This window comes from Centrocercus urophasianus, unplaced genomic scaffold, assembly GCF_019232065.1.
Source record: "Centrocercus urophasianus isolate 14NV4802_14NV808 unplaced genomic scaffold, USGS_Curo_1.0 seq_10, whole genome shotgun sequence".
NCBI lineage: Eukaryota > Metazoa > Chordata > Aves > Galliformes > Phasianidae > Centrocercus > Centrocercus urophasianus.
The window spans coordinates 13,773,543-13,787,065 of NW_024884142.1; the positions used below are offsets into that span (position 1 = coordinate 13,773,543).

General features: G+C 39.0%; 1 protein-coding gene across 1 annotated transcript in view; it reads left to right on the forward strand.

Annotated features, from left to right (window-relative positions):
• DLGAP2 (DLG associated protein 2) overlaps positions 1–13,523 on the forward strand; it is a 410,760-nt gene that overhangs the window by 330,831 nt on the left and 66,406 nt on the right. The window contains exon 6 of the mRNA XM_042817501.1: positions 8,884–9,095. Within this exon, the coding sequence (XP_042673435.1) occupies positions 8,884–9,095 (212 nt within the window). The remainder of the gene's footprint in view (positions 1–8,883; positions 9,096–13,523) is intronic.

Below are 13,523 nucleotides of genomic sequence, written 5' to 3' on the forward strand. Positions count from 1 at the left end.
GACAAGGAGAAAAAAAAAACACCCTTGGGGTTGAGACTATGGTAAATTAACTGGCAGAAATGCTGCATTTTTTTTTCCAGAAGCATGAGAAGTTCCAAGTTTCTGTCTCTGGTGCTTCTGTGGCTTGTGCATTATTGAAACACTTGCTCCCTTAGATTGCATCCATACTAACAAAATCACCATCAGCAACTCCGCTGATGACACCAAGTTATGTAGTGCAGTCCACACCCCAGAGGGATGGGATGCCATCCAGAGGTGGTGAGGCATTGGAGCAGGTTGCCCAGAGAGGTGGTGGATGCCCCATCTCTGGAGACACTCAAGGTCAGGCTAGATGGGGCTGTAAGCAACCTGCTGTAACTATAGGTGCTCTGAGCGCCCTGATCTAGCTGCAGGTATCCCTGTTCACTGAAGGAGGCTTGGACCAGATGACCTTTAAAGTTTCCAACGATCTAACTACTATACTGAATAGTATTCGGAAAAGTTTCTTGGCACTACACCCTGATTCTCTATGCTGTTTTGTTATTTGGCCTCTCAGGCACTGTTTTGATCCCAGCCAGCTAGAATTTCCCTAAACAGCTCCTGGGTGCAGATCAGGACATACTGCAGATCAGAGACTGTTCTCAGAAGACACGCTGCTTTGGAGGCACAGATTGCAAAGCCGTATGGATGTGGGGTGCTGCAGGCTGGTTTGGCCTCCACACAAGACAGTGAATCTTCACCATAAAGCAGTCATCATGCCATTTTTACCCTCTCTAGTACTGATGACTGTGCAGCACCTCACCAGTTCAGATAAAAAATTAATTATTCTTGCTAGGGTTATTTTCCAACCAACACTCTAAATCACTTTACAACTACTGGGTTTGCTAGAAAAGATGAATATTGGTTAAGGAAAACCTGTTCAGTGTACACTGATGGTAGTATATTTTTCATCAGCTTAGGCTGACCATGAGGCAGTATCCTGAGTCAATTACGAAAGGAAATACATAGTTGAGCAGAACCTAACGTGCTTGGTTAAATTCATACTGTTTTTATGTCTTGGATTAACAGGCTGTCCCTGTGTTCTCATTTAAGCACAACCAAAGCACTCCCTTCGGTTCAAGCTTATGTTGTATTTATGATATCAGTGAGCTCCAGGCTTAGCAAGGAAAAGTCAGAGTGAGGACAAACTCACTGCTGACATCTGACTGCACCTTGGTTCACTGTGCCAGCATGGTGCATATCCAGAAGATCCCAGAGGGAACCAGCAATGTATCATGGAATTTGTGGAGCATAATATTTGCAGCTAGCTGAATGGCAAGTCTGCTTTGTACAAGCACAGTATGTCATGAGGTGGGCATTTGCCACACATTGCTCTGAACAATATAAACAAAGCCAGTCTGTCCTCACAAGCATGAGCATGAGCAGTGCACAGATGAACCTCATGAGGTTCAACCAATCCAAGTGCCAGGTCTTGCACCTGGGTTGAGGCAACAGTATGCATACAAGCTGGGGGATGAAAGGATTGAGTGCAGCCCTTCCAAAAAAGGCCTGGGGGTTCTGGTGAATGACAAGCTGGATGTGAGCCAACAGTGTGCCGTCACAACCCAGAAAGCCAACTGTAGCCTGGGCTGCACATAAAGAAGCATGGCCAGCAGGGCAAGGGAGGTTATCCTGCACCTCTACTCTGTGCTGATGAGGCCTCATATGGAGAACTGCATCCAGATTTGGAGCCCTCAGTCCAGAGGGGGGGGGGCATAAAACTGATCCAAGGGATGGAACTCCTCTCCTGTGAGGACAGGCTGAAAGAGCTGAGGCTGTTCGGCCTGGAGAAGACTCCCAGGTGTCCTGATAGCAGCCTTTCAGTATCTAAATGGGAGCTATGAGAAGTAAGGGGATGGGCTCTTTACGAGGGTCTGTTGTGATAGAACAAGGGGAAATGATTTCAAGCTTAAAGATGGTAGAATTAGGTTGGACATAAAGAAAACGTCTTTTACAGTGAGGGTGGTGAGGCACTGGAACAGGTTGCCCAGTGATGTGGTTGATGCTCCATCCCTGGAGACTTTCAAGGTGAAGCTGGATCAAGCCCTGGGAACCTATCTAGATGTGGTGTCCCTGTTAATTGCGGGGGAATTGGACTTGATGACCTTTGAAGGTCATTTCCAACACTAAGGATTCAATGATTTAACCATCCTTGGGTTACAAATTACAGGATTGCTGCTGGAAAACCAATCAGGAAACCTATTGCTGGTTCACTTTGTTTGTTTGTTTGTTATAAGTATTATTTTAATGAAAGGAACTCTGTTTTCTAGAAAGTAAAAAAGTGGTGAGCAAACAATCCTGATTACACTGGATGTAAATCTTCTCATCAAGGAGAGGAACTTTGAGTGGGATTGCCTGTGAAAAACTAAAATCAGGCAGTAAAGAACACTGGCACTGTTGTTTCTATTTGAAAACTTTCCAGCTGGAATATTATATTTATGTTTTGTGATGTGCATGAGTATTGAGAGTCCATCGATTCCCAGATTCCTGATTTCAAGTTTTGTTGTTTGCAAGCCATTGTAAAGCCTACGTTGTTTAGAATCTATGTGATATTCTTCATCTTCCTGTTATACTATGGTTATTCATATCAAAGTATAGGGAGAATTGCAGGTAAGACAAAAACAACTTGCATTCTCAGATTAGGTCCTGCCTTGATCCTGATGTTGATTGACTTTGTGGAGAACGCTGAAAGAACTCTCTGTACTTTTGAGTTGTCAAGACATTCAGGGAATAGGAGGTGGCATGTGAAAATTAAAGCTAATTAAGAGGATTGGCATTGTTAGTGGTGAGGAGGAGTCCCTGACATATTTTGTAGAGATTTTTGAATGGCTTCATTGTATAGTTCATACTCATTGAAAAATGAATCAGCACATTTTAAAAAACAAAATGCAGGAAACGTAGATTAAAATGTGTTCTGAGAATGGTGTTGAGACGCAAGCATAAGGTTAGCTACTGAGAAAACAAAGCTTTATTTTTAGATAATGTGCTCAACACCCTGTAAAAACCAGTAGTGTTTAGCATCCACAGCCAGTAGAATGTCATTAATTTCAGAAGAAAATTCTAGTAATTAGTCACTGTTCCTTCTTCTGTTAAGTTTTTAAAAACATAGAGCCAACTCCCAACTCTCATTATAATACCAAGAAAATTCCTACCATGCTAAGAACATTTTAATCTGCCTTGCAAGATTTTCATATGTTTCACCTATTTACAGCTGTGCACAGAGATTGTTCTTCTAAGGCTTCTCAAAGAAGACTTCACTTGAGAAAAAAATCTACCTACATTTCAGATATTGTCCTTTTTTTTTTTTTTTTTTTTGTCATCTTGACCAGACAGAGAAAGCATAAAATTACAATTACGTATCAATTACGTACTGTTTCCTATCTTACCCTTCTTTCTATCATCTGTAGTCTAATTTCATGCACAGACAGCTTCTAGTAAAATGTGAAATACATATTACTGAAATAAGATTTAGGTCAAAATGAATATTTCAGTGCATTTTACATCTGCATGCTAATTAAATTTCACAGGACTCCTCTGAGGTAGGTAATTCTCATTTTAACCTTTCAGTATGAGAAAAAAGAAGTGATAGTCAGCTTCCTCAGCTGAAGCCATATATTTAGAAGTGTTTCATTTTAGATAATAAAATGGTATGCCATATTTTAAGCAGATCAGCAATTCAGTGGTGGAACACCTTTAAAACTCTTGGCACTGGGACCAAATGCCACAGAAGTGCATGTAACAACAGGGGCAGATCTATTTTGACAGGCCAGTGGCTGTTGCTGGTTTGACTTCTTTAGCTAAATCCTAAACTAAGATCATTGAATTAACAGTAGTCAGATTCCAGAAGAATGAATAAGTCATTGATTCTTCCAGTTTTGACATCAGTGTTTTTTAACTGAGTTAAGTATTCTGACTGCCAACACTAGTACCTGAATGGGAGCCTAGATTTCCCATCTATAGTTAGATATAAGGAAATATTTTTCTACCATAAGCATGATTAAACATGGGAACAAGTTGCCTGGAGAGATTTTGGAGTCTCCATTCTTAGCAAAACCCATCTGGACTGTCTGCTGTACCTGACACTGCCTTGACAAGGAGGCTGGATTGGAGACCTCTGAGGACCCTTCTAACATCAGCAATTCCATGACTCCAGAAGTTTGGTGAATTCATTCTTGTTTTCTGCATAGATGTACTTCTGTTTACATATAGAGAACGTACACAATTTGAGAATTGGGGAAGACCTACTGCAGAAGCCCAATCAGGAGTCTGAAGGCAAGCCTCCTTCAGCCCTGTTCTTCTGATCAATGTAATCTAAGCAAAAGTAAGACACACCGACACAAAGGACTTCAGAAAAAACGAAAGGGTGAAAGCTTTTCTTCTAGATCAGGGAAATGTAAAAAACTGTACTCTAGAATACTCAAATTCACACTGTTAAGATCTCTGTTCTGTTTCTACCTTGCGAGATTTGGGCTCCAAACCACATTTTCCCAGTTCCCTAGCTTAGAAGGCATTTCTAAGGCAGCTTAGAATTAGGGCATTTCTTTTTTTCTTCAAATTATCCACAATGTAATGCTAAAACTCTTGTGCATAAAGTTCATGTGAGCGTTTGGCTCAGGACTATAACTTAGGTCCCTTTTTACAAGGTAATTGCCTGGGTCATGATTGCTGCAACACACTTTCTTATACACAAAATCCTCTTCTACTGAACCTTTTCTAGTAATTCTGAGCATTTTACGGGAAGAAAAAAAGTTTGAATTTAATTTTCAGAAGATGGGTTCTAAACGGGAAACGACAAAAGGACCTTTCTGCTGCCTGTAACTGGATACAATGAACACTATAAGGAGGAAAGAGTTTAGATTTTTCTTCATACTCTGACTTCTGATTGACTAACTAAAGGGACCTTTTGATTGCTTTTGGACACTGTTATAAAGAAGCTAATTCTCCAAGACACTTTTTCTGGCAAATTCGGGCTCCTACCTAAGGTTCTGGAGTTTACTTCTAGGATCTGCTGCATAAAATGTAATAAGGTAAGTTTTAAGTACCAGATTCTGGACCTCAGTAACAAACCTAAGACAAACAGTGAATGAGAATCAGAATGATTAAATCCATTTCCTGTACATCCTTTTGCTCCTCGTATCAACAGTGTATTTAATTGGTGTAAGAAACTCATGATTTTCTGCAGTATTTATAATGAAATCAGCAGCCAGTGGCAAAAATAAAGGAAAAGATCTGGACCTTGTCAGCTCGTTGTTCTTACAAAAGGAAATTCACATGGTAATATGCAGTCTAACTCCTCTGTGGGTAAAAACTGCATACACAAGAATTCATGTTAACGTCTAGAACAGAAGGAAGACTTTTTTTTTCAACGTTATAAATATCAGCACTCATTGCTATATGCAAGTAGATAATTAGGGTAATTATTCCCAATTAGCAGCTGCAAACCCTGCAGATGGGAATTTCAGGGGCTGGTAACCATTGTAAGAAAGTATTTCTGCATGCTGTAAGGCACTTTCATATTTTGGAAAATACACATATAATGACCCTCATATTTGCTGTAAAACATTGTTGTTAATACTTCAGTATAAAGAAAACTCTTTCCTGTACTATTTCCTGTACTATTATAGTACTTCTTTTCTTTAAAGCTACGGTGCAGCCTGAGACTGCCTGGATTTTTCTGAATATTTAACCCATCAGTTAAAGTCATTAATGAACCAGTGCTGGCCAAACTGGGGCTCAGATTTTGCTTCTTTTCTTGCACTGTGAGGACAAAACAATGTCAGTGGCCCTTAATTGTTTCTGAAGACAGCAGATGGACTCCAGATGTTTTCATAGGCTGGGTATGAAATCTGAGAGAACATGCAGTGAAACTTCCTTACTAGGCTTCAGAACTCCTGTGCTTGTTGGATTCTGTTCCTTTGTATGGCACAACAGTAAAAAAAAAAAAGCATACCTATTTTAATTGTATGTAATGCTTCTATTTCAATAACAGGTTTGTGTGATAGTCAGCTGGTTATTATGGTTATAACAGGATTCGTGGTGTGTGTGTGTGTGTGCAGCATCACAAGCACAAATAGAGTAGGGATTCTTCAGTTCTTTCTTTGGAATTCATTTAAGTTACGAATTCAGAAAGTATAAGAAACGTAATTAGCAATAACAGTAAGACATGTGACTCTAATATTTGTTTTTTATAAAGCTTTTTAATGTGAAAAATCAGTCATTCCTCTCTTTTAAAATAAACTTTCACTTTCAAGCACCACAACTAAGCCTGTATTTATTCCTTTATCCTTATCCTATCTTTATCTGTATACCTTGTTCATCTGGATGTCCATTAAAACCTTTTTCAGGATTTGGAACTTGTTTTTAGCTTTGCTGACGTATAACTAATAGAGAGCTTTTAAAAGTGAGAGCCTGTTTATATGATATCCATTAATATTTCATAGTATCATTTTTTAATTCTGAATTTTATATTAAATTGTACTGCCAGCTGTGGATAATAATGCTTAAAAATATTTATACTGAATATATTAGGGGACTAACTCCTACAAGTACTACTACACGTAAATACCTCTTAATTTTCACAGAATCCCCAAAGTCTTTCCTCCAACATACTTATAGTGTTAGGTTTTAGAAAGGAAATGAAGAGGATGTATCACATTTAGAGATTTCAAGTTTGGACAAAAATTTTTATGCTATTCATCCAACCACCATCCAAAGCTGAATAATAATTAAGGTTTCACAGAATCTTAGACTTAAGCTTTGTTTCTTTGTATGATCTAAGCCATAATTCATTTAGATTCATGCTCCATCTTGTTACTTCATATAGGAATATAACTCATAATTTATTTCTCTGATATTCCCCTCTAACATTCTCTGCTCATTGTGGTCTGATTCATCTTTCTCACTGACCGTATTATCAGTATCTCTTTCTCTCCTGTGCTTGTTTCTTTAATATCTCTATCTTTACTTGTTCACCCTCTTTTTTAAAATTTCATTTCCTCCCTAATCCCTTTTTGGGACTCAAAGCACTACTCCAGTTCACCTGTTGTGTGGTTGATTCATATATCTTGAAAGGCAGCAAAGATGACAGGGGATCATGTTAGTTCTTTAAATCTGAACTCCAATCCTGCAGAAATCAATGGGAACATTTACTGAGCTCCACAGTGAACTCTGTCTTTAGGTCTGAAAAATATTTGACTTGAAAGTCTTTATTTGGCATCTTGCTTTGCAGAAACTCCTTAATATATGTTTTACTTGAAGTTCTGATTTATAGTGTGTTGGTAAATAATGCCATTCTACTTTGTAATATATAGGAAGTCATTATGCTTATAAAGGATTTGATGCTGCCAAGGTGCATCAGCCCTGGTCCACCAAAGTGTTCTGCTGCATCTTTCTTTTTAACTGTAAATTTTTATAATGGATTTCAGTGAGTTGCTTATATTGTTTAAGTAAATCACAGACCTCTGGAGATTATTGAGTCCAACCCCCCTGCTAAAACAGGTTCCTCAAAGTAGGTTGCACAGGAAAGAGACCGAGTGGGTTTTGAACATCTCCAAAAAAGGAGCCTCCAATGAGTTTGTTCCACTGCTCTGTGACCTTCAAAGTAAAGAAGTTATTCCTCATGTACTTACAGACCTTCCTCTGTTCCGTACTGTGCCAATTGTTCCTTGTCACTGATCTGGGTACTGCTGAGAAGAGTCCCATTCACTTACCTTTAGATATTTATAAGCATTGATAAGATCCTCTCTCAGCATTGTCATCTCCAGGTAGAACAGTTCCAGATCTCTCAGCTTTTTCTCACATGAAAGATGCTTCAGACCCCTCATCATCTTTGTGGCACTCCACTGGACTCTCTCTAGAAGTTCCCTGTCTTTCTTGAACTGAGGAGCCCAGAACTGTTCACAGTATTCTAAATGTGGCCTCACCAGGGCAGAGTAGAGGGGGAGGATCACCTCCTTTGACCTGTTGGCCACACTCTTTTCAATGCACCCCAGGATCCCATTGGCCTTTTTGGCATCAAGGGCACACTGCTGGCTCATGGCCAACCTGTTGTCCATCAGGACACCCAAGTCCTTCTCTGCAGAGCTCCCTTCCAGCAGGTCAGCCCGTAACCTGTGAGCCCATAACCATGCTTGCTGAGCTTATATGCAAGTCTTTAAACAAGGCTGGTTTCACTGGAAATTGAAAATACTACTCCTATTCAGTTCTCTGACAGTTTGCAGTATAGACACATCTATATTCCGACCACTAGATTTACTTTTTGGAAAACCATCCCAACTGTATGAAAGCAACTCCAGCTTCTATGTATTATTAGTAACTTGCTGCATTCCTGATATGTTACAGTCTCTATGAAGTATTTAGCAGTTGCTAAATTAAAAAACAAAAACAAAAATCCACATTTGCTTTTTTTTTTTCTTTTTCAGAAGTTTGTCCTTAATCAAAATAGTGCCCATTTCTGCATAAATCGTGGCTTAGCTTAATTTAAAGACCTCAGTGAGTGAGTTTTCTGTCTTTGACATACGATCAGCCAACTGTTTATCAGCTGCCAATCTGCATGCAAACTTTTAAGAGGTCAAGATTTCCTGTAATTTACAGCATATGCACATGTAGACCTTGCAACAAAGCTCTCGAGCAGTGACTTGGTTGTTTCTGAGGTTCTAACATTTATAAAATTAAAATTTCCCATCCTGATATTGAAAGTAAGTTCCCAAATCATTTGTGACCCTTAGAATTTTTTTTCTAAGTGATTTTTTTCTGAAGAAAAAAAAAAAATCACAACTTTTCTGTATAAAATGGAAACTGGAAAGAAGTATTTAAGTATATGAAAACGATGCGCGTTTTGCATTTGTGTTTGATGGTCTCTATTAGGTACCTCAGGATGAATGGGGAGGATACCCTGCCGGTGGGAAAGATGAAGAGATTCCTTGCAGAAGAATGAGAAGCGGGAGCTATATTAAGGCTATGGGAGATGAAGAAAGTGGAGACTCTGACACTAGCCCCAAGACATCACCAAAATTAGCAGTTCGACCAGAGTCATTATTAAAATCCATTGGACAAAGACCACTGGGAGATCATCAAAAGTAAGTTTTACTACACCATGTTATAACCCTTCCTGAAAATTTCCATGAGTAGATTATTTTTCTTTGTGTCTCATTGATAGTGATTGTTCTTCGTAGGAAAAGATTATACTGTAGGTAAAGCTAACTTTGTCTTACTTAGTTTTAAATTAGCTACAGTTTCTCTTGATTAGCGGATGAAAAACTGCTGTCTTCCTCCATTTGTGTAATGAAGGTATTACTTAAGAAAGAGTTTACTGTATTTACTGAAGGAAATATATCCATCTTCATATGAGATCTTTAAAAATTTTTCTTTTTAGGAGGACAATTTTATAATTCTTCAGGATTTTTTGGTGGTTTTTTTTTTTCTGAAATAGAAAATACACTATTCTGTAAGAGCTATAATAAGAAGCAAATGATTGTGATAAGTTTGGTACCTTAAATCTTTTCAGTACAGTGCTTTCTTTATGTGTCAGATATATTGTACAGTACTCATTTAACACTTTGTAGATGCTTTGGTTTGACTGCTTTTTTGTTATTAATTGTTTTATTGTTGGTGTTTTGTTTTGTATTGTTCTGTGGTTTTTTTCTTCATTCATTGCATCTTTAATACGACCTATTAAATAACTAATGCAATTTTTAAAACTATAGGAAAACATGCAGTTGTATGTTAATGTTTATATTCTCTTCAACCTTTCAATGTATCATTTTAAATAAACTGTAATTCTTCTTTAGAACACAACTGGAAAGTGGTAGCCACATTTGCAATGCGCTTCTATTTATGTGGCTGGGTGTTTCTCACAGCTCAGAAAGTTGATCTTTTTGCCTGGAAGAAATACATAAAAAGAAGAAATGAAGAGTGAAACCTTTGATTGCTGTTTATTGTTCTCTTGATAATACCATGCACAGTATAGCATAATGACTCATCCTTTCATAAAATAAAATGAAACAAAACAGAAACCTTAGGCAAAAAAAAAAAAAAAAACTTTTGGCTTAATTAGATTGAATTATTTAGCTTGCAGTCTAGAAGAAAAGCACCAGCTTCCTCTGCTACTGAAGGGAACAGTGATTTTGTACAATTTCTTATGCAATTCTATAGCTTCTATTCAAATGCATACAGAACAGTGTTTGTACTATGAGATGCTGTAAGACTTCTGAGATACTGTAAAGTGAGACTGCTCTGATAAAATTCACTCAGAACAACTTATGGCATCACAAAGAATGCAAAAGGCCTGTGTTTAGGCAACTGGGCCAAATCTGAATGTGCATCTGAAGGATTTGCTAGCATAGCAGCTCCAATGGTAGGACCATTGGCTTTTTATCTAAATACTGCTGTCAGACCTGTACCTGGTTGATTTCCAAACATCAAAATGTAAGATCTTAAAGGTAGTGGTTGGAATCAACATTCAAATATATATATTTATATCCTTAGTTGTTGTGTCTGGACTGGATTTTGAGGTTGAGGCACACTGGCTATAGTGACTGGTTTAGTCAGGGTTTCTCTGGGAATCAAAGAGAGTGGTCGTGCATCAGGGGGTGAGTAGAGGTTGTTCAGGGTAAGGAGCCCATAATTTCTCAGCAATGGCAGAGGCTTATTTTGTGAATTCCTCTGTCTTGGGTTTTCTTCAATGACTGTGAAAGCTGTGGGTCCTGCAAAGGGTCAGAGGGATAAATAAGGGAGATCTAAATTCCAGGGTTTGCCAAAAGTGACCCTTCTGAAGGCAGTGGGCAAAGGGGAGGTAGTCAGCTTTTACACATTGACAAGCTGTATTTCTGCTAGTAAATTAAACAGTGCCAGAGCAGAGGTCTGAGCACTGAAATCTGACCACACGGGCTGACCTGGTTTTAGAGAGGGCTCCCTCAGGTTTGTCATTTGGGCCTATGAGTGCTTCCTCAGACACTGCTGGGACTTGGTCTGGGTGGTAGTGTGGGCCCAGGATCATTCCCAAAAGGCAGTTTGGATGCAGCCATCCTATTTTGATGGGTAAAAGAGTATAGCAAAGGGGTTATGGCCAGGCAGTGCCAGTTGGCTACAAGGCAAGAGAACAGGCGTGGTAATTGTTAATGTATTTGTACAGACATAGCAACTGAGTCTGAGGAGAGCAGGCAGGACTACACCAGTTAGATCCCAAAGTGTCAGGGAGCACCAGTGTCATCTGTTGACTAAAGGGGAAAGCCAAGTTTCTATCAGAGCTTAACTCTGCTTTCTTGACTCTGCCTTATCATGTGCTTGCCAACTATTGACAAAATAATCCTTATGCTGCTTTAAAAGTTGGCCCTCTTGTAAGAGAGATACTGCATTGTTATACAGGTTATCCTGTCAGATTTAACTTTCGTGAGGTGACAGGGACAAAGGATCTGCTAGATCAGTGGGTAATTTGTCAGCGAGTAGCTGGATTATGGGATCCATCTGCAGATGAACTGGAGATGTAGGCATGCTGTCACGGATGAAGGTACATGGAAAACTGCTCAAAACATTGTTGATTAAAACCCCAGTGCAATGCAGATGCAGTGTAGTTAGGTTGACAGCAGTGCATGTTCCTGGCCCCCAAAGATTTAGTGGCATAGAAACCATTAACTGCAGTAGGAAAAGGATAGTTTTTGTGATACTGTGAAGTACTACTCGGGATCTGCTAACAATTTGTCATAAACGCTGCACTAGAAATAACTGAGAATCTGACCTGTTGCTCATGTATCTTTTAAATCCTCATTTTTGCTTTAAACTGATGGACAGTACCTTGAATCTGCCAGCCTGCCATGTAGAGTTTTTCCTGTGTGACCTTCAGACAGAAATGTCACAACTATCCTCATTCTTGAATGTCTGTCTTGCAAAAACCTGCAAATTCCAACAGCCCTTGACATTATGCAGTACTTTGGGCAAGCAGGCAGACAGAAAATTTCTTGTTTCACAGAAATATTGATGAAATAATGATCCAAAACCTGGGATTTCACCAAAAGCCATCTCCTCCCAGTTCTTCCCTGTCACTCTGTCAGTGCGGGTCCCTGTAAAGTCAGTCAGATTGCTATGAAGGGCATAGCAAGGGGTGATGGTCATGGAGCCTTCCTCCCTCTTCCCACATGGTTCAGTAATCCCCCTTGCATGCTGAGTGCCCTTTGTACTGCTGATCTCACTGCTGAGCCAAAAGTGAAGGTTTTGAACAGCTTTCTTGCATGTATAGCTGGACTAAATAACGTGACTGGCGTGTCTTATGAGAAATTACATAATTCAAGATGTCAGCTGCATTAGCTTGCTTTTTAGCTTGCTTATAGGATGGAGGGAGCTAATGCACAGAAATAAAATGGGGCTTTTAGTCTCAGTCCTTTGCTTGAATGGACAGGATAGCTCAGAACTGAAATCTGGAAGAGCACCAGTAAACCTGCAATATGAATACTGATAGTTTCATTGCTATAAAAACATGCTTTTGCTTCAATAGGAGGGTTTCATAAGAATGCACCTAGTTTTTTTATCACTATACTGAATAGGCTAAAATGGAAACTGGACAAGTTTTCACTTAACCTTAAACGTAATGTTGCTGTGTGTGCATGTTTCTCCTCTGAGTTGTATCAGGCATCTTTGAAAGGAATTATTTCCTATTTAAATTCCATTTATATTTTGACCAAAGTAAGCCCCTGTTTTGTTGGTTCGTGTAGCTCAAAGATTGAGAAAATTGAACATTAAAAATTCATGAACACTAAAAATGCATATTTGTATCTGAGTAAATAATTTTATGTAACAACATAACAAGCAGGTAAACATAACTGATTTAATATGACCATTAACATTCTGAGATCATTTATTTTAAGTAGCTCTTGGAAAGAAGCATATTTTAGTCCAAGTGGAAATGAAAAAGAAGTTGAGGGTCTGCCCTCCTCCTTTCCACACAGATGGTAGTTGCAGGGCTTGCACCCAAACAGTGCCATCTGATCATCGCCACTATCAAACCATTGGCACAGCCAGCATCATCCCAGCCTGCCTGCAGCCCAGCACCAGGCTGGCTTCTAGGCAGCACCCAGGCATGTTGCATGGACTCACCCTGCTGGATGCAATCACCCTCAATGCAGGATAAGAAAGTTTAATCATGTGGATCAGTTGGCCGAAGAGTCAGATAACAGACCTGACTTATTTCTGATGTGGTCTAGGTGATTCAAATTTTGCTGGATTTTTCAAAAATTAAATGCATCCAGATATCTATAGACTACCCACTGAAGACAAATGCAGTTCAACTCTTACTTTGTGAATGCTGTTTCAAAAGAATAAGTAGCATGTCATGCTACTCACTTCTATAACTTCAAGTCAAAGGCCAATGTAATTTATTATTATTATTTCAAAATTGCATTTGAGTGAAATATAATACAATAAAGCTTGCTGTGCTGGAGACAGGACACGTATCTGAATCTGCTTTCTTTGAACTTTTTGATTTCTTGAAATTGTTCCAGAAGTGCCATTTATTG